At 33.2% G+C, this 25647-nt stretch overlaps 1 protein-coding gene across 1 annotated transcript in view; it reads left to right on the forward strand.

Annotated features, from left to right (window-relative positions):
* The first annotated feature begins 1188 nt into the window (after window positions 1-1188).
* Window positions 1189-25647, forward strand: part of LOC132554033 (epidermal growth factor receptor-like) — a 149830-nt gene continuing 125371 nt past the window's right edge. The window contains exon 1 of the mRNA XM_060218331.1: window positions 1189-1276. Coding sequence (XP_060074314.1) covers window positions 1189-1276 — 88 coding nt within the window. The remainder of the gene's footprint in view (window positions 1277-25647) is intronic.

Here is a 25647-nt window from a genome sequence, read left to right on the forward strand (position 1 = left end):
CACTGGTCAGGATAGCGAGTACGACTACTTTTGAACCTATTTTTAGTCTGTAAACTAGTATCTTGTTTTTCGTTTTACAGTAATTGTCTCAGAAAAACTACATCGATACTCGGACACGGCTATCTAATCTGACCCAGTGGAATATACACCCGGACACGTAATATACACCCGGACACGTAATATACACCAGGACACGTAATATACACCCGGACACGTAATATACACCAGGACACGTAATATAACTTATGAGTTTGTGATGTGAAACTTTTATATAAAATTTGGTCTTTGGGACTTCTTAAAAATTGCGAAATTGTCATAATAGTGAAGAGGTCTAGATGGTGAACTTTGAACCTTACAATATGCAGGTAAAGAGAGGAAGGATTTTAAGAGACTGAAATGAAGTGGTCTTACAGCGAAGTGGTCTTAATTTTGACCAGACATTGCGATATGCACTGGAATACACACGTACAAAAATAAGTGCATCCTTAATCCGGGATCAGGGAGTTTAGATGTCATCAATATAGTCGTTTCTAGTTTTTCACTCGGTAATCACAAAAGTCGATACTGATGTTAAACAGCTAGAGGTGCGTTTATCTAAAATCTTTCTCTCTCTTTTGTTTATTTTCAAAGATATGTATTATATATCTACCTATGGGCAAATATATCGTAGTTAATATTTCTCCACACTTCCTCGATTGCTGTCGAAAAAGAATCATCCTGTCGAGAACTCAAGAAATATCTGAATCCGTGTTTTACAAGGAAAATACCCGAACACCATGCAAGGTATGTCTAAAATGGAGAACGTGAGTGCTCTCCTTCCTGACTTGAGAATTCCGTCACACATAAGGACACTCGGTGTACATGCCTTCGTGGTAGGAGATTAAAATCAATGTTGTCAGTCACAGCAGCCGTTGAAGTGACCACGCCCACCTCCTACTACATCAGCTGATCATAGTAATGCGCGTAGTGTATTCATGAATGAACCATCATAGCACACGCTGTCTAATTATATTCATCGTGACGTATTTCCGGTTTTCACCTTAGAGCGAATCAAGTTAAGGCTCAAGTCGATATAGTACAAGCGTACATGTAGTATACACATACAAGTTTACTGTTAAAGAGGTCTCTGGCTGAAAACAGCAAGTTATGATATAAGTTATTGGAAGTAATCTTCGTCTTTTCACAAGTATGGAATCCGAAGTGATTGTTTTGATTTTGTTCCTGGGAGTTTTAAACTTTTCGCTGTCGATGGACCAGGCAGAACAGCACATGAAAGGTAAGGCTTGTTTATATATGTTACGAGGTCCTATCTGGTCGCGGGACCGATATAGTTTACTCACAGAACTTTGAATTTCTTATTGAAGGAATTTTATCAACCCAATATTGTTGGTGTGTTTTACTCTAGTTTAGTTACATTCTACCTCACAAATAAAGGTGATAATTCGTCGTTGTTTATAAAATAGCATGTGCGAGTTCGCCAGGTGATACATTTTTACCTGGGCAAGAAGACAAGCCAGTGATCACCCTTCCGGCTCGGGAGTTGTTCACTGCGCGCGTCAGTTGTTTTGGACTTGACTTAAATCATGTGTATTCAGAAGTATTGAGTAATGACACAATCTTATATAATAAAACATTGCCACGATTGAAATAACGTTGGTTCTGTTCCAGTAATGTTTGAAACAACAGGTGGTCGTTCGACGTAATTTCAAGCTTTAAGTTAAAATGATACTAACCAGTCCAGTGTATTTGTAGCAACGATATCAGAGTGGTAGGGTTTAAACAAACAAATGTATTCTGTATATTTGTTCATACATTTGAAAAGATTTAGACACCAATTAAATATGTTTGAATATGAGCACACCTGAGCCGAAAAGTGTTGTATCATATAGGTGTTTGTTGAAAGCGTATATTTATAAAGTTAGTTTTTAAATTTTGAATTATTAATTAGCAAATTGATCTGTTGATTTAGGTATGTATATGTATTTAGTTAGAAATCTGTCAATGACAAATCTATTTAACTGGCAGGTGTGTTAATGAACTGGTTAATGACATGTAAATTTCAAAGGAGTGTCTCATATTTTTCATTTGTTTCACCAGTTATATAGTGTATAGCATATCAGAAACTCCTAATTAGTAAATTAATAAACACCTGCATATTTTCTGAACAGTGTATTTGTTAGGCTTAAGTACAGAATTACACCTGTAGCCTGATAAATATCTTGTACTAATGCATCATTTAATACCTGTGATATTTAATTACAGGTAAATAATTATCATTATATAAACATTTAGTAATGATTAATCAGATTCAAACTTAACATTTCACATGTACAACGAAAACACATGAATGAATGTGTTTTGAATTAAACATAGACATAGCTGCATATTGGAGAAATTTTACTGGTAAAGTGGGCTCATATCTTTTACATGAAGTGGATATCTGTTACAAAAAATCTAAATGTCTGTTGAGGAATTTTAGACAACCTGGTATCAGACTTCTAGTATTGGCTCAAGTTAGTAATTTGAAGTAAAAATCCATATGGCTTGTACAAGTATGTTTACTAAAATAGATTTTCTGGGTGTTACGAGTTTGGCTGGGTAAAGCATAGCAGGGAAATATGCAAGTTCACAGGCACAAAGTGTTATATAGCAAAAATAACAGATATTTTCGAAACTGTTTCATCAAATGATAACATAAAAAAAATTAGCAGTTTTCTGTGGACTTGTACATAGTATATATACACATGTATATCTGGTACATGTATTGTAGTGAGACGGCTGGGATATCAAAGTAAGTAAATATAGGTCTCGTCCACCAGCCAAAGTCATAATGAAAAGAGGGCCATAATGGGCTGTTGTAAATATTTTCACTAAGCTCTGTTCCAATGTTGTGAAATTTAATACGGCTACATAATTTAGGCTGCAGGTTTGTGTGTTATTTGCTAGTCAACACACAACTTAGATCTATAAACAACCAGATCAGGAATGGTTAGAGCCTTTTTATTGCCTAAATTCCGAGATTAATTTGTAAGTAGAGAAAAAAAAGGTTAAGACTTTGGCACAAGTAAAAGTGATTAGACCTAGAATTAGAAATGTTTTTCATTTGTTGTTAGAAATGGACGTCAGAAATGGACAACTGTAGGAAATTGAAAACGTCTGTAACAGAGGACATCTGTTTGTGACAGATGTTTATAACATTATGGGGTTTTACTAAATGAACTTTAGTACTATAAATCTCATCTAGTTAAACATTGAAGTACAGTATTTAGAACTGAAAACAAGGAAAACCAATTTTCACAGATATGATATGAATACATTGATATAGCATCAAAAATAATTCAAATTAATTAAAAATATTAATTTTTTCATGTTAAAAAAAATTTGACAAACATGTTTTTGAGGATTAACAGTGTTGTTTCAGTCAAAATTTACTACCAGAGGAAAATACATGACATAAACTTGGACATTAATTATTCTTTTGTAGGTCCATGATCCTTGAAAATGAATGTTGAGGATGCTATTTTTCACTTTCAATGTTAACAAACGCACTGACACTGATCAATATGTCAGATTTTTTAATTTTTTTTTTTTTGAAAGCTGTTAGGGATAGTATTTGTGTACAACATTAAACTGACGTTATTGAGACAACACATGTTACTTCCATCCTCAAGTGTATATGCAGGTATCACATTCATATGAGATTTGTGTACATATCTCTTTTAACGAGAATGACTAAGAGAATGCATTATTGATTACTGGGTATTTAATTAATACTAATTTGATAAAACATGACATTTTACTGACACAAATATGTAGATGTTTGGTCCAAACCTTTCATTACTGAAAGAAAAGCTCTCTATTAAATTTCTCTTCACATGCAATATACGAGGGATGTGATCGTTTTAAACATGATGAAAGTGTTTTATAGTTGGTAGTGGCGTTATCATTATTGATCTGGCTGACAACAAACATTTAACTGATTATATCCGACAATGCTTTGTTCGATAGCTTTCCTAAATTTGACGAACATTCATCTGTTAATCTTTTTTATAACTTTAGATTTCTGCCTCAATATCGTTGAATATGGCTATATAGAATAGTACAAATTATTCTAAGCGATATTTTATTTCAACTTCATGTGCGGGGAGCTTATGTTAGAAGTTGCGTAGATGTGCCTTAGTTTTGACTGAATTTAAACATTTACACAATGTCTTCTAGTGCAGTTAATCAGCGATAAAGAATTTCGATTCAAAGGTGATAACATATGCATAACCATTTACAATGTGTAGGTGTATAATTTTTGTGACAAGAAACAGAAAAACAGAAAAAGAATCTTTACCTAACATGGACATGTTGAACAGATAAATATTTTTAGTTGTAAGTTTGTTTAACTACGTATTAATCTCGTGGATGACGGAAGTTTTTGAATGGAGCTGAAATAGGATATATATGCAGGAATGTAAAATATATACACTGATTTAAGACAACACTTTAAGAGTTCTTTAGCTACCACATATCTACATTGTATATGTACAACTGAAGGGATGGTCAGCTTATCATGACATAAACAGACCACAGAACTTTGATGGTTGAGTTTCATTTTACACTAAAATTTCCAAAAGATATATGCAAGGTTGAAAACATCATATCTGAGTTATTGTCATAATGACTTGTCAAAAAAAAAAAAATGAATACTTTTTCTCTCTTTGTATTTTCATAACACAATATCAAACTCGTCTTCATATTTATATAGGGTCCAAGTTGTGTCTGAAAATCTGTGATTGATATTTGTCCACATTTTCCTTGCTAAAGGTTGTGATAATTTATAAATGTGATTAGGAATGGCCTCGATAATTAGAGTAACGATGTTGTCGGAGTGTTGAAGACTCAATGAGCTGACCTTACGGAAATAGCAGACTAGTAAATGGATCCGAAAATATGAAATATCCAGCTTAATCAAATTCATATTGCAATTTGTATAAGATGCTGGAGAACTGAAGGTCAATTACTAGAAATTGAATTTATCGCAGAACGAATGAGTCAAGTGCCTTATAGACGACTTAAAGGCTAGTACAGCTGTAGGTCTTTTCAAGGCCTGAGAGAATTTTGATAATGGAAAAATAATTGTTTGCCGAAGAAATGCAAAAAATAATTGTTACTGGCTTGTCTGGGTATTATTTTTGTCACCTTTTTCGATTACTTAAATATGTAAGATTTTGTTAACCGTATCGACATCAGCTCTGTCGACAGATATTGATTATCTCTAAAATGGTTCATTTTTCTATGAAATGAAGGATTATTTTTTAAGTTGCACTACAAAAATTATCCAGTTATGCTAGATGAGTCCAGATTTTTTATAAGTATGGTGATTTAAGCAACTGTGTTGGACCAGAGAATTGTGGCTATATATTTCAGAAACTTGGGACACATACAATTTCACCCACAAAATATTGGACAGAAAAGATAATGTGATTCCTTTTTCTATGAAAAAGCTGCAGATGACAGTCCGTCCCAGAACAATAGACAACTGAATTTAGATCTACGCCAACAAAAAAAATCTATACTTTCCTGGAATGAGCTCTCTATGATAGGTAGTGTAACCTGTTCTGTTGTATTGGGTTGCTTCTGCCAATGTGGGCTGAGGGCTCTGTATATAAGGTTTCATTGACAAGTAATAGATCTAGGTTCATTGAGTAATGAATGCATATATTAAGCTAGCTCAGTGAGATATGTTAAGATAATGGTTTTCAATGAAGCTCATTTATTAAGAAATAAAAGTGATGTGATGCGGGATTCATTGGGAAATAATTACATGTAGTGTTCATCAGGTAGGTAGTGTGGCATTCATTAGTTAATAAATGGTAGATGATGGGGTTAATTGAGTTATCAACACATATCGTGAATGGATTATTTGGAAGTATAACAAGAGGTTTATGGAGAAATATATCATTTATTGCGTTAAAAGTTTGGGGAAGGTGGAGGGTGGGGAGGTGAGTGGTAAATGATAACATCATTATTATATAAAAGAGGAAATTTCGTAATCAGTCAGGGTTGATATAAGTGAAAAATGATTTTTCGTTGGTTGAAATCAGGTCGAAACAGCAGCCCCAGTAAGTGATGCTAATTCTTACAAGAATAATACAGGAGAAAATAAGTTTTCTTTTTCAGTGCTATTCCATTTAAATAAATTGCACTTAACATTAATATCTCCAGCCAAAAGGAAAGAACACTGTTAAAAATGAATAAATGGCACACATTTAAAGGATATTTTGTTCCCTTCAAGGTGATTTATTGCTTCCAAGATTTTAGAACTAATTGTTAAAGGGATATGGACAATTCAGGAACTGTTGTCTGAGGGGGTTGCCAAAGGCTGGTTTCGGATTTATGAAGATGCAAGGAATCTTTAGGTTTATGACCTATTACTGTAATGGAAGGGTAATGTTGACTTCGGTATTCTAAAATGCATCAACACCGATTCACAATTAGCAAATGATAAGACCAGCTTTAAAATGGTAATTTTATAATAGAAACATATTTCAATCTTCCTTCTGGGGTTTTAGTGAAAGGGCGAATGTGTATGTACTTGGTAGTTGGACTTTAATAGTATGTGTAATGATATAAAATTTTGAGATAATTATGAAATTTTTAGAGAGTTTACGAAGTAATATCTGGTATTATGACCTAATTAATGAGTTGAATATCCGAAGGGTTTACTGGTTGGACTGAAAATAAACACTTTTGTGTTTATTTTATTGAATTAAGTGGTAATGACGATTATGCATTTTTCAACAGGATTCAATTAGTGAGTGGTGTAATAGCTTTTGCATGATCTGTTGGAGGTTAAGGTTCGTAATTCTGTCATAAACTACCACAGTATTACCTTTGTGTAATTTTATCACATTCATATCGTAATGAATTACAGAATTTATTCTTTCAGTATGAAAACTGTTGGGATGGAGAAGTGGCATATACTTTCTGAAGTTTATATGCTCTGTGCCCATCAAATTGAAACAGTTATGATAGGGAAGTGGATGGACTAGTTTCGTGTTGTGTATTCCTGTCTCTCCGTGCTTTATCTCCTACACTTTTTGTCACTGAAACCTTATACGTGGAGACTGTGTTCACCTTTGCGAGGTGTTATGGTGATGGGGTCTGTAATTTGCCCTTGTTTACTGGAAGTTTGTTACAAGTAGAGGAGATGAATATAGAGTGTCATATATTGAGCATGAGTTATGGCCCCTGATTTATTTTGATACAGAAGTGCATATTTCCAGCAGTATATATATATTCACAGAACGAGAAAATATTAATTTCTTGATGGATCATAAAGAAATTTTTAGGTGTAAGGCAATTTATTTGAGTATTTTTTTGATATTTTTATATCTATATTTACACTTACTTTCTGACTATGTACATACAATTGTGGCTAGCCAAAGTTTGTAAAAACCTGGTGTGTATGACAGGGATGAGGTTTGTGTGTGCTTTTATTACATATTTATCACATATAGATAGTTATATTGGTTATAAATTATCAACTTATTCAAATATCATGCATTAAAATATTTAAGTCACATTTATCTTATTTACATAGTGGTATTTAAACTTCTGTCATTTAAATTTCTCGCCAGTATTTGAATATCTAATTTACATAATATTGAAAATTCATGATTTGAAATGATGTTTTCTTCGAAAAGTCTCATCTGAAATATATACGAAGTCATCTGTCACTTATTGATATTGATAACTTACGTCAGGTACCTTTGTGTACCTATGTATTTCTTGATTGATTTAATGACATAGATTCACCTGTATAAAACCAGGTGGTCGTCCTGAGTCATTTGAAAGATTTAAATATGATAAATCAATTTTATATTGAATAAGGTCATCAAACCTTTTCACAAAAAGTCAATAGGCATTAATAAAAATTGTAAATTACGTCTTTTTTGTTTGTTTTCAAAATCCCTCAGGCAGATATATATCTTAAAAGTTTACCAAAAACTAAAAAAAAAGGCTTAAAATTGACGTCATCATTCTTTGCTTTCTGTTTAAGAATTTTTTATAAATGTTTTGTGAAAACTCCCAACAAAACATTCAGTGACATCTTAAGATTAAAAATCTGTCATTTGTGTTTTCTTCATTTAGAATAAGAAAAGATTTAGGTCAGTTGTAAAGCTATGTGTGAACAGGATCACTTCATTGGCTGTTAACCTAGGAGAAATGACATGTCATCATTTTTCTTTTATGTACAATATGATGATTAGAAAATTATGATAATTGGTGTAAAAAAAGATAAGCGAAGGGTACATGAACATTTCTATTGCTTAGAGTGTATAAATCAAAGTTATGAAAATAGGAGACGATTTGTGAACACAAGATATTTACTGTCTTTGTTTGTAGTGAGAAAGCAGTGCTATGTCAGAGAAAATAAAAAATTAAAAGAACATGGTAAATTTCTTAGCATTTTTTGTTTTGTTTTACATTTTGTTGAGATTAAAATGTTGTTTACAGTTGTTACCGATATGTTCATCTTCTTAAAGATATTCATACTGGAGTATTGATTCCGGACAACCTCGTACAGCTTATTTAAAAAAAGAACATCGATCATTGAAGACATTTACATGATGCAAAAGGACATTGTAAATTTGACCTTGCTTCAGAGGTGAAATTTCTCAAACAAGATAAAGTGTATGAGACAGGATGAACTGCTTGAGACAGGATTCAGTGGTTAAGAAAACGGGTGATGGTGACAGACAAGACGCAAAACATGTCACTTCGGATATTGGCAAACCTTTTATGAACATCTATCTTGTATTATCAGCTGTGACACTCACAATGTTACGGAAGTGCTATACAACAAATAGCAGTATGTATGGCTTCCGAAAATTGGATTGCTCCTAACGAAACCACGTGGCAAATCCTCACCATTTGTAGTTCGAAAATTTTACACCTTCTTCTGTTGTTCTTGCAGTGACCAATGCATTTGGAATCAATATAATTTTTTTGAAACTCTGAGACAAAAAAAAAATTCAACATATCTGTTTGCCTATTCTTGTCTCTGATATGCTGATTCTGACAATAATATTTGTGGTACAATTACACGACTGCTGGTTAATAAAGCTGTTGAAACAGAGACGAAGCCAAAGACAAACTCCGTCCTGTTACATCATGTGTAGTTGTTTCTGCCCTTGTTGTTCCCGGAATCAGATGGAAAATCATGACATATGTGAGGTGTGCATGTCTAATCAAGAATTTGTTAAAATGAGAAACATTTCGTAGTTGCAAATTTTGGGGGGAATTTGGATCATGACAATTAAATACAACAAACAAAGGAAGGACCCACAATTATTGACTTGTAGATGTGCTGACTTTCATCTCCCTCCCACCCCCACTGATTTACATTAGTGACAATCTCTTTTCCCAGTTATACAATGCCTGTCCCCTGGATATTTTTGTTCACTGTACAAAGAATAAGATTCCAGTGTGCAGAATAGAAAAACGAAATTTATGCTAGGATATCAGATAGGTCTACAGAAATCTGTGTGTTCATGTTGGGATGAAGAAAACCAACCTGCAATTAGTGGAAAAATGACTCCGAGAGACTCGAACCTATGTTCTAGGGAAAAGAGGTCTGAATACCAGTCGATGTATGCATCATGGCAGACTGTCAAGGCATTTACATTGTTATACCCAAGACATCCTAACCCTCTTTCCAGAAAAGAATGTCTCTGAGAAAATGAAAAAAAAAAAAAAAAAAATTATGGAATCTTCCGAAGTATCCCAGAGTGTACTGATTTAGAAATTTTATCTGTAGGACAGGAAATTTAAACATATATATGGTGAGAGCCAAAGAGAATCTTTGGGTATGAACAGAATAACCCAGAGATATATATATACTGTCTCTGGAGAACGTCGTCATACTATGGGAATCACACATACCATATACAAATTGGATTATCCCCTCCCACCAAGCCTGATTGGAGCTTGCGTTATTTCTAAATGATTTTGGAGTTCTTTTTCTGGTAGCTTACTGTAAACATATAAGGAGGAAAATTGTTCACTTTCACGCCAGAGATTGCTAACAATAGCATACTTTGTGTATACTCTTGTGAAAGAAATTTAATTATGAAATCTGTAATTTGGAACTATTTTAGGAATCCTTGATTGAAACTCCTTTTTTCCTGTTTCTATTTTTTTTCTGGTGAATTTTTATGCTTTAGTCGAAATACATCCAAATCATTCGAGAGAAGTTTTGAATGGGACAAATTCGGAAAAAAAAATCTGAAAATTAAAATTTAATTTTTAATTATCAATTTTTGAAAGGGTACACTAATTTTTAAAACACCAATAAAAGTTAGAAAGAAAAGTTAATTTCAAATTTAAGCAATAGGAATGATCTAGAAATGTTAAGGTATCAGTACATTTGGTTATATAATTGTGATAAAAGAGTCTTGAATGAAGTTTCAAGTTATATGACATGGTTATTATATTGTCCAGATGCTTCATCAAAAAGTGATTAAAAGTCAACATTTCCATTTGATATGACCAACATGCATCATGATATGAGAAAAAAGAATATAAATTCATGCATTTGACATTTTGATATGAACACTGAATATTGAAATTGTCAAGTATACTACCAAAGTGCATTCTGGTACGTTTTGAAATGAATAATTTAAATATGCTGACATCTTGGTATATTATGTGGCAAAACGTTTTAGAAATATCTTTCATGGTCTCAGCATTGTAATAATAGAATTCTGATATTTAAGTTTTCATATTTCAGTGTGATACAAAATTTTCATTGTTTTGATATCATCATGGGTTCCATTGTTTAGCCTGTATATCGCTGATGAGCTTGTGTATTTTGTTTGGTTTTCAAATTTTTATGGAATATGACAAAAAATATGAAGTCATCAGAATTTTTATGAAGAATTTCAGAACGCATCCTCCACCAAGTTCTATCACTACTTGAATGGCTAATCAATCAGGTATGAGTATTGAAGAAAGACATTTTTTCTTGTCATTGTTATTGGAGTGAAAAAGAAATAAAAATAAAATCTAACAATGAAACAGTGAAATGTTTTTAAGTAAAATAAATTATCATGTGACATGTGATAGAATTAGGTTACCTTGTACAAAGTTAAATGGATAGTAAAAGATTTAAATGGAATGAAAGACTTTTGCCGCTATGCAGACTACACTTGGGTGTTAGGATGTTTGTGCATAACATCAGCACTTCTTCCAGAAGGTGTCAGGGTTGTCAAGTGGGACGACACATTGTGTCACATTAACACAAATGTTGGCCCAAGATATTCCTCTGTTCTAGGGAAATGCCGGGAAATGGCTACAAATATAGACCCCAATAAAATGAAAATGGAGACAGTTGTCTTCGATACGAAATAAATCTACAAATGTAGTGGGAAGTTGGAGTTAGGTGATTGTGTTTTCTGGGACGTGATCCAACATATTGTTTAGTAGAAAACATTTTAATTTGGTGTCTAGCTATTTAGATTTGTGACATTCATGCTGGTTTGAATGCCACTTGGTCACATATTCCATGAAGATTGCGAGAAATACACTGTTCACATTTCAGACAAATTTCCCCACCTCATCCATATAACTCTCTCTAAAAGTACTCCTACAAAATCTGGATCCCAAATATTCCCCCAAACTTACAGATTTGAAGAAAAATAGCTCCATATGGCCGTACATGTTATCCAGGAGAAGCACCAAAATGACACTGATCCCATACGGCATTCATAGACTCGTTAAATGAAGATATTTCTTCTAGCTGTAGTTGTCTCAGGTACTGTTTTTAAATGTTGGTGCTAAAAGGGCAGTGAAAAAAAGTTCATTTCAATCAAATGAAAAAAAACTATTATAAGATTTGGTAAATTTGCAAAGAAATGCTTTAAGCAGGTTGATAAGCTTCTGAGTACAAATTCATTGAGGTTGGCAGTTCTGGATATCTGAATACATCTTTATTATCATTTTAAAATCTCCATAATCTACCATTTTTTATCAGCTTGTGAAGTTTCAAAAGAGACTGAATCTCTAAAACTGAAAAATGCGTATTCAGGTGCTTTCAACTTTATAAGATTTTAGTTTATGGCGTACGTAATGACATTTGAAATAGAATACTATATTCATGTTAAGCTTTTGAAATGCTTCCCACTTTTTAAAGCCACGATATTGGCAGAGTTTCCATATCTTTGATAAAAAATCCAAGATGATGAAATCCTAGCAGAAATACGAAATTCCATTCGGCATGGATGAATCTCACAAGACATGGCAGACTTTTCTTTACTGCAGTCTAATTTCTACATCACAAGAGCTGAACATCAGTATTCCTTTTTGATAGTTACTACATGTGAATTATTAATCAATGGAAGTTTGTGCTATCATCCTTGGAAATGGATCAATGGCTTAATAGAACAGATATAATGTCAGACTAGAGCTGAATGGGGCAATAACTGTTCTGTGACATTTCGTCTTTGATAACATTATTAATAGGCAGTCGACAGAAATTATGGGATGATTTTATAAAAATTGTGCAATTTCCTAATTAAACTGCTACATTGAAGAGACTTTGGAGAGTCTATATGCAATGTTCATAATACAACTGTGCCTATAATTATAGAAATCTTCTATAAGGGAGGTAACTCTCTACATTTTAAATCATTAAGTGTTCAATGAGGGAGGTAAATCTGAATGCATATTCATTAAGTGTTTGAAAAGGGAGGTAATTCTTTAAAGGCATGATCATTAAGTGTTTTATAAGGGCAATATCACTAAATGCTCCATCATTCGGTGTTCTTTAAGGGAGGTAACTCTCTAAATATGCAATCATTATCTAGAAGAGAGATCATTATCAAAGTGGTTAAACATTTAAGTATTCTTGAAGGGAGGTAACTTTAATGGTAAATCATTAAGTAATCTTAATCGTTATCTGCATCTTTTTAAGGGATGGTTGAGGTGTAGCTAAAGAATTGGAAGGGGTTTTTGAATGGAGGAGTATTGAAAATATACTAGTTACTTTTTATGGGGCCAAGTTTTTAATTTACCAACATTACAGGTTGAATAAAGTACAGAATAACATAAATAGAATCCGAAAACAATATTGTCGGAAAAATGTTCTGATAATTTAAAGAATGCTATGTTGAGACTGATAGCAAAACATTTAGAAGGGTTTTACAGATTACCAACAGCACACACAGTCCTTTTTTTGTGTATTTTGCAAGGATTGTACTTGGTGGCATAGATGGATCCTGGCAGGCAATACATTAAACAGGTTGCTTGCTATTTTTCTCCAAATGACTTTTTCTAAATAGTTATATATGTTGTGATATCTGAATTGTTTATATGCTGGAAAATGTCAGTACATGTCTAGTCAGTTGTCTGATGACTCACTTTTAGTAGAATTATTACAAATATTATTGATAAATAAACAACTATTTACCTGAATCATTCACAACAGTTAGGAAGATGCATTACAATATACTTTACACACGATTGTTTGTAGTGACTTCTGCCTAAGCTTCAGGAACTAATAGGTTGTTTAATGGCACAGGTTGTTATTTAATGACATAGGTTGTTATTTAATGGTCTTGCTGGTTATTTAAGGACATTGGTTGTTATTTAATGACAACTGGTTCTTTAATGACCTAGCTGGTTATTTGAAGGCCTAACTGGTTATCTAATGACCTAACAGGTTATTTAATGGCCTGACTGGTTATTCAATGACCTAACTGGTTATTTGAAGGTCTAACTGGTTATCTAATGACATAACTAGTTATTTAATTGCCTAACTGGTTATTCAATGACCTAGCTGGTTATTTGAAGGCCTAACTGGTTATTTAATGACCTAACTGGTTATTTGAAGGCCTAACTGGTTGTTTAATAGTCTAGCTTGTTAGTTAATGACTTAGCTGGTTAATTAGTGACCTAGCTAATTAGTTGAAGGTCAAACAGGTTATTTTATGGTCTAAACTGGTTATCTGAAGGCCTAACAGATTATTGACGTTGCTGGTTAGTAAATAGCCTAGATGGTTATCTGAAGGTTTAACAGGTTATTTGATCACCTAACTGGTTATTTGAAGGCCTGACTTGTTAATTAATGGTCTAGCTAGTTATTTAATGACCTAACTGTTTATTTGATGGAATAGTTAAATGTATCGGGAACCTTCTGTAACATAATATAATGACAAACAAATATTTTCCTTGGAAAAGTGTTGCTGATTTCCTTATCTTAAGTCTCTCTCTAAGATATAAGGAACTTCAATTGAATGATGTGACTTTAATTTTGAATATCTCTTCTATAATTTACAGTAAAACTGTCACAAAATGCAGAAGTTTTATGTGCAATTTATGTATACTGTAGCTGCTCAATTAGTGGTCTAATACAGTAGCTGTGTTAACTGAGTTGTAGATTCAGTGAAAACCTGCAGTACTGTGATAACGTACATACATATCTGTTAAAGCTCATGCAAGTACAATTAGCTTTCAGATACGAAGAATAATTTTGTACTCCATTCAACTTGGAATCTGTGTTTAACATGGTGAAATAACAAAGATTTTGTAATGATTAACCCCAAATGGGTTCATTTATGGCCACTTTTCCCTAAGTACGCAGGAAAGGAAGCAATTTGTTCGGAACATGTAGTCTGTGCTTGATAATGATTCGCTATATGAGAGACCATGAGAAATCGATTAAAATTTTCTAACTGGAGGTGTTTGTTTTAATGGGTCAATTGTGACGCCCAATATTTTAATTTCATTTTTTGAAGATTTGATTTCATAGAGTTTATCTCCTATCAAGAAGTCGTAAGGAGAGAATGGCAGCTATGTCTCACCATGAAGTAATCATTAATGGCTGGCCAGTGAGTCTCAGGCAGTTGTGACCTAATCTACGATAAGTATATCAGAAGTTTCTAGATAACATACATTTTGTATACACTGAGACATGACTTAATATGACAGATTTAAACACTTTTCTTATTTACTTCTGTGTCCTTATCAACTTATGCACGAGAAGAATAAACAGAGTCCTAGATCTGGGTCAACATTGAAGTGTGAAACATAATACAACAACGTTTCCAATGTTCTACCTTGTGAACTTAAGTCCGGGGTCATGTGTTTGGTAAATTGGGGTTGCACATTTGGTAATCCAGGTTGTGTATTTGGTAGATCTGGATTGAGGATATTGTAAATATGGATAGGGTATTTGGTAAAATTTAATTGGGTATTTAAGAAATCCAGGTTGGGTAATTGGTGAATCTAGATTGGGTCTTTGGTGAATCTAGATTAGGTCTTCGGTGAATCTAGATTGGGTCTTTTATAAATCTGGATTGGGTATTTGGTAAATCTAGATTGGGTCTTTGGTAATTCTGGATTGGGTATTTAGTAATTCTGGATTGGGTCTTTGGTGAATCTGGATTGGGTATTTGGTAATTCTGGATTGGGTCTTTGGTAAATCTAGATTGGGTATTTGGTAATTCTGGATTGGGTATTTGGTGAATCTAGATTGGGTCTTTGGTAATTCTGGATTGGGTCTTTGGTAAATCTAGATTGGGTCTTTGGTAATTCTGGATTGGGTATTTGGTAATTCTGGATTGGGTATTTGGTAAATCTAGATTGGGTCTTTGGTAATTCTGGATTGGGTCTTTGGTAAATCTAGATTGGGTATTTGGTAAATCTAGATTGGGTATTTGGTAATTCTGGATTGGGTATTTGGTAAATCTAGATTGGGTATTTGGTAATTCTGGATTGGGTATTTGGTAATTCTGGATTGGGTATTTAGTAATTCTGGATTGGGTATTTGGTGAATCTAGATTGGGTCTTTGGTAAATCTAGATTGGGTATTTGGTAAATCTAGATTGGGTATTTAGTAATTCTGGATTGGGTATTTAGTAGTTCTGGATTGGGTATTTGGTAAATCTAGATTGGGTCTTTGGTAATTCTGGATTGGGTATTTGGTGAATCTAGATTGGGTCTTTGGTAATTCTGGATTGGGTCTTTGGTAAATCTAGATTGGGTCTTTGGTAATTCTGGATTGGGTCTTTGGTAAATCTAGATTGGGTATTTGGTAAATCAATGTTGTTATTTAGTCAATAGAGGTTCGACATTTGATTTTAATCTTGTTACAGTTGGTATACATATTGTGACATCTGAAATCTTTCATTGTTTTGTCAGTTCAGTCTCAGTTTCATGGACAAACACAAAACTTTGAGTCTTCGTTTTAAATGTTTTTGCAACAAAAACATAGATCCAGTCACTGACAAACATATTTTTTTGACACAAAAATTTGTGTATTTATTTATACCATACTCATTCAACCGAATATTGTTCAACATTACATGTATAAGTTTATTTTGACTCATATCTGAAGGAATCTAATCCATAACCTCGAACTTAGATGTCCAACACACAGCCATCTGAAGGGAAATTTACTCCAACACTATTAGTTGAAGAGGAAAATGTGATCCAACTTGAAATTAAAATTGGCTTAATATATCACCTCATCTATTTTAATCAGATTTGGACCTTCTATGAGGACCATTGATGGTCGTCTGTCTGTAAACAAATCAATTATTCAAACATTCATTGGTATACACTTTCACCTTGACGCAAGTTTTACGATGGATGGAAAATTTCAAAGGCGAGTTGACTGCACTATGTATGAGTCAGATGTTTATATATTTATTTTAGTAGGTCGTCGAGATGCACCAATATTGCATGTTTGTATACTATATCAACACCTGTTTACATGCGAAGTGATGTCCCTATATATATATATTTATGTATAATATATATAAACATAGATAATATACTAAAGGTAGACTATGTATCAGTGATGCAAATTTTACGATTTGGCCAAGGTGTGTTTTATCTTTCCCAGTTTGCACACCTGAGCAAGCAGGTTATCTTTTGTACTATGTTGTAAGCGTTTCCGTTGATGTATTACGATGTCTTACACGAGATGTTGCAGATTTATATTCTGTCTGGAGACTTTTTAAACATCCTACTTCACACTTGAGTAAATTAGGTCACCTACATGAGAGTTAATCATATCTTCTTTCCACCTGATAAGTATATAAATATGTAACCTTTGTATGTAGGTGATATCTTGTAATAAGTGCAAAACAACACCAGCCAGATTTTCTCGAATGTTAGCTATAAAAAAAAATTAAAAAAAAACGGGATTTGATCTATGTTAATTTCTGCCAATTATTCCAAATGTAGACATATTTGAAAAACATACTAAGTCCTCAGACCACTCTTTAGATAGAAAGATTTTCTTGCACTCAAAAAAAAAAAAAGACTGTATGTACCATTTTTGTAAAAATTCAGTGACAAAATAAATGATTGCATTGAAATAAAACATTGTGGAGACAGAGAGGGAGCACTGTTGTGATCACTCCTGGAAACTTTTTATTGATTTTCCGGGCCTCCTGGAGTAAATGCACTTAACTTCTCATCTGCAGGCCTATGTATAATTAATCGGGAATTTTCACCTGTATAAAAGCTGAGTGACTTGGTACACTAGTCGCTAGGGATCCTTATATCAAAAGCCTTGTGTAATGTGCTTATGTAGGTGCGATGTTGTGAATCTAGTGTGATGTATTTAATTGTTCTAGGTTTTGTGTATTGTTTACGTGTGCACCTGAACCGTATGTATGTCGTTATCTCACCTGATTGTGTAATATCACACAGGGACTTATAAGTTATCACCTGTGTTTAGTAGATGAGGATGTTTGATGTGGTGTTAAAGGTCGTTATCTCACCTGTATACTAACGATTCTGAAGCTGTAGAACCATTTCCTATAGAGCACTACATACAACGCTTTGCATATCCAGATAATTTGATCTACTTTGTGGCAGGTGTTTATGACCTTTTAGGTCCAGAACAGCTCGAACGTTACAATGCTCAACATTATCACTTTGTAACTGTAGTGTAAATCGTCTGAAAAACGAAGTTATCAACCTCTGTTTCTAAGCATGCATATATGTGTATACCAAGTACCTGTTGGGTGAAATATTGATGACAGTGGCAAATCATGGATTTTGGAAATGGGGGCCCAGGGCCCATAAACATTTTGTCACTTACTAAATTAATAAACCAAATTTAAGGGCCAAGTCCCAAAAAACAAATATGTGGGATGTTCCTGCACCCCCTCCTCCCTCTACATCTGGATCTGCCACTGACTTTTGATTTTTGAGTTAGGAGTTTTACCTTAACTTTAAATAGAAATAATTCCCTCACAACCTAGCAAGCACATAGTACCACAGGTGACATTTGACAATGTTTTTTTTCATATGCCATCCTTGATCCCCTCCAACTCCCTCCAACCCAGCTGACTTGTGTAAAAATTTGAAGTCAATTTCTTTTGAAAATTATCAGCTGAGGTATGAATATTTTGTGTGTATATGATAATGATAACTAGGAATCGTACAACAGTTTTTATATATATATAAAAAATACTAAAACATCATCGTACCATGTCATGCTTTAATCTAACAAAGCTTGTATTAAAGCTGGGCTTAAAAAAGACAATACACAAGAATGTTATCTATGTTAATTGTTTGTTATTTATAATAATGGGCTAATTACATGACCTAGATTTCTTATCATTAATTAGTATCAGTTGATGGTTAACGACATGTGTAAAATCAATCAGTGTTTGTACATACCTTATGATCAGTAAGGCATTTTACCTGTACCTATATAAGGACACAAGGCCCTTACCTATGTATACCTTATAAGATTTAACTAGGTAAATCAAATTCAATTAATTAGTGATCTGTATTATTTACAATACAATGTTCAGACTGGGATAAATGCTGGTGCATGAGTAATTTGTTAAAATGGTTTGAGTAAGCATCAGTCTAGCACTCCGCGGTCTTGGGTTTGATTCTGGTTCTAGCTAATTTTTTGCATTCTTCATCTTTTGTTGCATATTAAAGCAATATAAAGTAAATTAGTATAGGTCTTCTGTGTGTTTAAGAGATCCAAATGTGTAAGGAGAAAAGAGTGTTAAAACAATTGAAAATATTTATTCCAGTGGATGGAGTTTGTTATAAATGTCCAACTGGAAAGGAAAATTTTGTTCAGAATTTGTAAAATCTAACATTGGCTCTTATGGGATAAATGAATAAGCCCGAGGCCAGGGCACCTGTTACATACATAGACACCTGCTCAATGGAAATATGTTATGTAGACAACAAGGATTAGAGAAATAGGCCATCAGAGAAATCGTTTTGGATAGCAGAACCCTATAGATTTCTTTCTCTTCCCAGCGGTACAGATCTTCTTGCTTCTAAAACTCCCTGCTGCTGCAATGTCAAATGCATTTGTTATCTATCGTTTATGTGAATTAGGAGATACTCCAAAACTTCAGGCAGTGGAAAAATGTACTGGAGTGTACAGTTCTGTTCTTCCCATTGGGAAACATTCTCAGGCTTAAAAAAGTTGGAGTACAAGTTTTATATATCTGATACTGGAAAATGTGTTGAAATAGGAAGTTTGGAGGCAGGTTTTATGTGTAGGAATTTTTTTATAGGTCATTGACCCAAATTACCACAGGTGCATAGCCTCCTGTACACCCCTATCAACCAATATTAAACTGTCAAAAATAGTTGAAATGGGCAATTCTACTTTATGTAATAAGGGGTCAGATTTCACCAAATAATTACTGCAGCCCTTTTTAATTTAGGATAGAAATAGTGTTGAATATCTAATAGAGTTCTTTTTCCTACCTGAAAGGCTACGGAAGTCAGTTAATTTGCATAAAATTTTAATTTTACCTTTCTTATCAAATCTCAGATTTCTGAGGTTTATTTCATCTTTCAACAAACAACTATTTTGCATAACATGACCCAGTGATATATTTAGCTTTCCCATCCCACAGATGGGCCTGGCCTGGTATTAGACAGGAAAAAGAAATGAAGCCAATTTGAATCTAGAGACCCAAGCAGCCAGGCCTTTGATCAAAGCTTCCTCCTGGTGTTGGTCACACTGTTTAGATAGAATATAATCATTCCTACCAAAAGTTTGATTAAAGCAGAGAAGCTAATTATGAATTAATAAGTTGTTCTTAAAGACTAAAATCTGAATTCTAATTGTCTTGCAGGAAATTTTGCAAGTTTTGGCAAGCTTCCTTAGGATATTGTGACATATTCTGTTTTAATTCAAAGGAACAGTTTATAAAAATTGTTCTTTATACATATTTTCTGAATAGATCACTTAATATTCTTTGAATTCTTCAGAAAAGAATTTGAAATCACTAAGTAACTTACATCCTGCAATTTATATAACTTTAATGTCTGTCTACATATCATATTTAATGTTTTATTCAAATTTTATTTAAAATTTACTATTGTATTTTAAAACTAATTTACATAATTGTAGCCTTTAAGATGTGTATTTTGATGTTTATAATGTACAATTTAAAATATCAGAATATAAAAAAAAAATAATAATAAAAAAAAGAAAATATGAGCACTTTGATAGATATTGACTTTCAAATTCTGGATAAACACAGCTTCCCTGGTATGTGATTGGTACAGACCTACCAGTCTGTGGTTGTGATGTTAAAAATTTCAAATTCAAAAACATTTTTTTCTTTGAAAATGAAATGCAAAATATATTATTTCATAACATTAGGCTTGGATTTGTCAGTGCTTAACTATAAAAAAATGCAACCAATTATTGTCATGTCATTGTATATTCAAATATATTTTGTACCATTAAGCTGCTGCATACATAAAGTATTAAAGAAATAATACCTGGTTGATCAACAATTCAGATAACACAAAAACACATTTTTAGGAAAAAATATTTATGAATTTTGATAGTTTGCCTTGTATGGAAGAATGGTGTTCTCTAAGATTTTGATGGAATAAAGTTGTTTTTTCACAGTTGTTGAAGACGAAAAAAATTCTAAAGGGTACCTATTACATAAAACAGTTCTCACTATCATTTTCTGAAAATTTTCAGAGATTGGCTCCATTTGGAGTTTGTCAAGCTAACATGTTCACCTCATTTTGTAGGATTTCATGGTGGAGAGGATTTTCCGACTGGAAATTTTCAGCCTGAAGATATTTTCTATTTTTGGAGCATGCTGTCGTGGAGAAATTGTCTCCTTGTTATGCTAAGAGCATTTTTTTATTTTGTCATATGTTGTCTCCACTTTGAAAATATTCATCCTCAAGAAATTGTCTCCCTTTAGGACTTGTAATTCTGAGGAAATTGTCTCCCTTGCGGACTTGATTCTGAGGAAGTTGTCTCCCTTTGAAGATTCATCATTTCCCCAATACCATGTTTCTTTGGGGTTAATTTTTGACACCTTACAATATCTTAGAATTTTATTTATGATTTCTAACGACTTTGGTGAATGAAATTTTGTGTCATTAGTGAATTTCAATTTCTAGAGTATGAATAAGTCAGGCAGTTCAAGCCTTATAAATATCAGTAATGCTTACTACTAGTTTTATTATTTCACGCTGCTAGTATAACACAATGTCAGTCTTTATTATATTCACTATGTGTTTTTTCGTTACCACTGTGTTCATATATCTCTAATGCTTACTTCTGCAGTGTTCACTGTGACGTACTTTCAAACAAGGAGGCTTCAGAAAATACTTCCCAAACCTTACAAATGTTATGGTAACTGTTCTTCTCTCACAATTCTGTCAGTTAGGTTTACATTTCAGTGTGATGAAGAGAGACAGGGTGTTGTGTGGTTTAATTTATGACAGAACATTGTTCTCTAATAATTCAGACTGGTTCGTAAGGTCATTTGTTACAGAGATAAATATTGTTTACTGGTATCACAGCTGTCCACATTCAATCAGGATAAAGTGGTTTTCTTGGCTTTCTTCCATCGTTATTCTACATCTTTCCATCTGTTTGCCCTTTTCTTCTTTCTCTCTCAGATTCAAAGATACATAAGCATAAAGAATGTGCTGAAATAAGTTAAAATTAGTTGTTTTAAACTATTTTTCATGTTTGAGGATGTGATACTTGAATTGACTTGGTCTAATTCTGACATTGTCTCCATGTATATCCTACTTTTGTTTGTATTTGACTTCGATTGTTGCATCAGAGTACCCATTACAATGTTGTTTACTTACCAACATTTCCTTGTTTATTTTCATCATAATTGGATATCTTGGTGCTGATAAAATTCTTCGCTTATATGAATTAGCCTAACATTGTTAGCAAATCATAATTATATCATTATATACTTCAGTCACAATTTTCCGCGATAAATAATGACATGTTTTCAGATGATTAAAATATAACAAGCCGAAGTACATTGATTTCCAGTAACTCTTTAAGACAACACTTTAATGCCAGCGTTTGCATTATAACTCTATCAATTTTATACCTCACTGGAAATCAGTGTCTTAACTGTTGTATCTTAGGATGAAAATGGTTGATTACTTGTTTTCTGTTGAATTTTCTGGAATTATTAATCTTTCCAGTAAATGCATGCATGTTTTTTGACATTGTGGGAAATCAAAGTCTGGCTATTTTTATTTAAGTGGGAGTGGATTACTTACAGGGGATCCTATTATCAAACTGGAAATGGATAGACTTACAATACATACCGAATAATAAGCCCATGCCTGATAATAAGCCCACCCATGTTATTGCTCTTAGTAGAACTATACTGTCAACTGTATATCAGTGTCCTTCAAATTTGAGTCAGAAGTTGTGTATTATATCCTCTAGGCTTATTGTGGGAGAAATGAAGTAAATTTATTATTTATCTATTCATGTATAATATCATTCTGGAAGATAAGAGCTTTACTTAGGTTTCGACAGTTGAAATTTCACTGAAAGCACTGAGGGAGATGACAATTGAGTTAATGGGGTATGCACTGTTTCAAATAATCCCTGATATTGCATTTGATTTTATTTCACTGCAGTAGCAGTAATAGTTAGAGTGTTGGTCTAAGTAATCTCGATTGAAGATCTGAGATGCGTTGATCGATGCTGACCCTATCTAAGGCAGTTTGTGTTTTTTTGGAAAACTGAGAGACGATAAAGTCTGTGTTGATATTGGTGTGTATTTGCAAGAGACACTTGCGCACCTTATTGCACTGGAAGACGTGGTGAGAATTCTGTATGTTGTTCAGTGAGGTAGCCATCAGAAAGTACAAGGAGACACTGCCCCAAAATGACCCTGGTAATTCATTGGGCCATGAACTAAATAAACAATCTTTGTTTCACTGCTCTGATCAGCTTACATTCTGTAGCCCATCATTGCTGTAAATTTTGATAAGTTTTCAGCTTTTGAAAATGATCTTGACATCAATGGTGTAACTGGAAATTCCTGTGTTGAACAATACTGATATACTTCAGTAAAACCTTGTGCTGTTTTACATGTTCATCCATCTACAAAGTCAAATAAACAAATATTTATTTATCTTTATGAGACAGGTTCACTAGTCAAACATACCTTAAATATAAAAAATGTCTAATCTAGCCAACCAGACAGAGGATGGGTTAAAAACTGGAATTGTTTATTGGGAAATATTTTTGTAACCAATATGCATAACTATGTGTATGACAGAATCTTACCTCCAGAAGCTAGAGAGTTATCAGGTGATACAACTGCAGAGTGACTACACATTTTGGGATGGGAGAAGAATTGCCCGGTTTTCTGTAACATCAGCCAAGCCTGCAAATACGAGACAAGATAAGGGGAAAATTTCATTGATTTCTCAGACAGATTTGTCAGCTTCTTTAAAATAAAGTTATATTTTCAAATTATCTCTGTCATTATTAATCAATTTCATTGTTTATCATTTCGACTTGGGCAAACTGTATATGATTTATTTTTCAGATATAAGCTAATTAACACCTTAAACAAATAGGTTAGAGTTCACTTTGTGAGAATTGATATAATATCTGTATTTCAGTAAAAGCTTACTGGTTGTGTTACACCCACTTGTACTGTTCCAGCAGAGAAATGGACAGAGATTCCACTAATAAAGCTTCGGAACCTCCCTATATATTCATTATCAAGTTTTTGGAGATAAGAAACTCCTGTGAGATGTAAAGAACCGATATCCGCTCAGACACATCCTGAAATCAATGCACCTAATAGGGGTTGGTAGGGATGAACCTGCTGGTCTCCCGGGGATCTGCCTACCCACTCGACAGCTGGAAAGGTCTTCACCAAAAGTTGATTCCATTTCTTCATAAAAGATTTGTTCACTTTTTATAAACTAACGTCAAACCGAGTAAATCTTATGCGATTATCAGCGTGTTGGCAGTGTATAAACTGTTTGAATTTCAAATCAAAGACTCTCTTATACTTGATAAAAAAAATCCCTTCTTGCACAGTCCACGTCTATAAAAAGTGATGCGGCTTTTGCGTAGCTAGCATTTTAGTACGACAGTGGAAAATCCCCAAAAACAGGTACCGAAACTTGGTCGGAAACAAAGTGACGACTGTATGTTTATGCCAAGGAGGGGTTTGTATGTTTTACATCAGATTAAGGCATGAATAAATACCGTGAAGATTAAATTAAATGCAAAACAAAGGTGAGAAGGATTTTGTAAAAAAAAGTTGTGTAAATAATTGAAGTCTGTGGCTGCATAAAGACTGGTGTGTTTAAGATAACCCGAGTCTATCAAGCAGATTTGCTTTATCAGTAAAAATGTTAATTCTGAAGTGGTCCCTCCCATTTTAATTTCATTTTCAGTACACAGCAAATTGTTCTTAATTGATTCATAATTATTATGGTGGATGTATAGTGCTATGATTTGATCCTAGGTTAGAAGAGTAATTCATTAAAATTTCATTACACTGTAAAATTTGAGCATATATTAAATTTTTTGGTAATGAAACGATTAAGAAAGTGAATCAGTACGTTGAAATAGGGTTTTTTAGTAGTAACAAATCACTTATAATCCCTTTTGAATTGATGTGAACTCTCCTGTTTTGGAGATACAAAATAAAGTGCTTGATTGATTTACGACCTTAACTACCAGTCTCAATTTTAAAACAATCTAATTTTAAATATAATCTACTTGTAGTCATGCATTTTTTGGTCATGAAATTATGATTTGTGGTTTTGAAGCCTGGTAGCTTAAGAATTTTTAAATATTCTTTGCTGACTGTTGGGTAAATTATTCTGTAGATAAAAACGGATATTATTACACAATAGTGTCAGTAGATGATATATTTTCCGTTCTCGATGTTTAAATTGTTTTTCATTTTTGTACACCTACGTTTCCACTCCTTCAATTTTCTTTATAAATTAATTGAATACTGGTACAAATAAGATAATTTTCACTGGTATTTAACCTACATGTATTGATCAGCATTCTTATTTAGTTGCAAAAGATTTATTTTGTGTTTTTTTTTAAACAAATTTGAAATGATTTATTGTTTTAGATATATTGCAGAGAACATGAAGTTTTTTAAAATCTCCAGGGATGAAGTGTAGACAGTTGAGGAGTCTTATGTTTTAGCTAAAGTGAATTTGTGTCCAAAATGTCTGATCTCACAAGGAATACGGTTAACGATGATGATGAAATTTGGGTTGATTTAGTATATGCTTAATAACACTTCCTGACATTTAAATTTCTGTGACGTTATAAGATTATACTTTTTAGTTCTTTGATATACT

This window comes from Ylistrum balloti, unplaced genomic scaffold, assembly GCF_031769215.1.
Source record: "Ylistrum balloti isolate Yb309-2 unplaced genomic scaffold, AGI_CSIRO_Ybal_v1 Utg370370, whole genome shotgun sequence".
Classification (NCBI taxonomy): domain Eukaryota; kingdom Metazoa; phylum Mollusca; class Bivalvia; order Pectinida; family Pectinidae; genus Ylistrum; species Ylistrum balloti.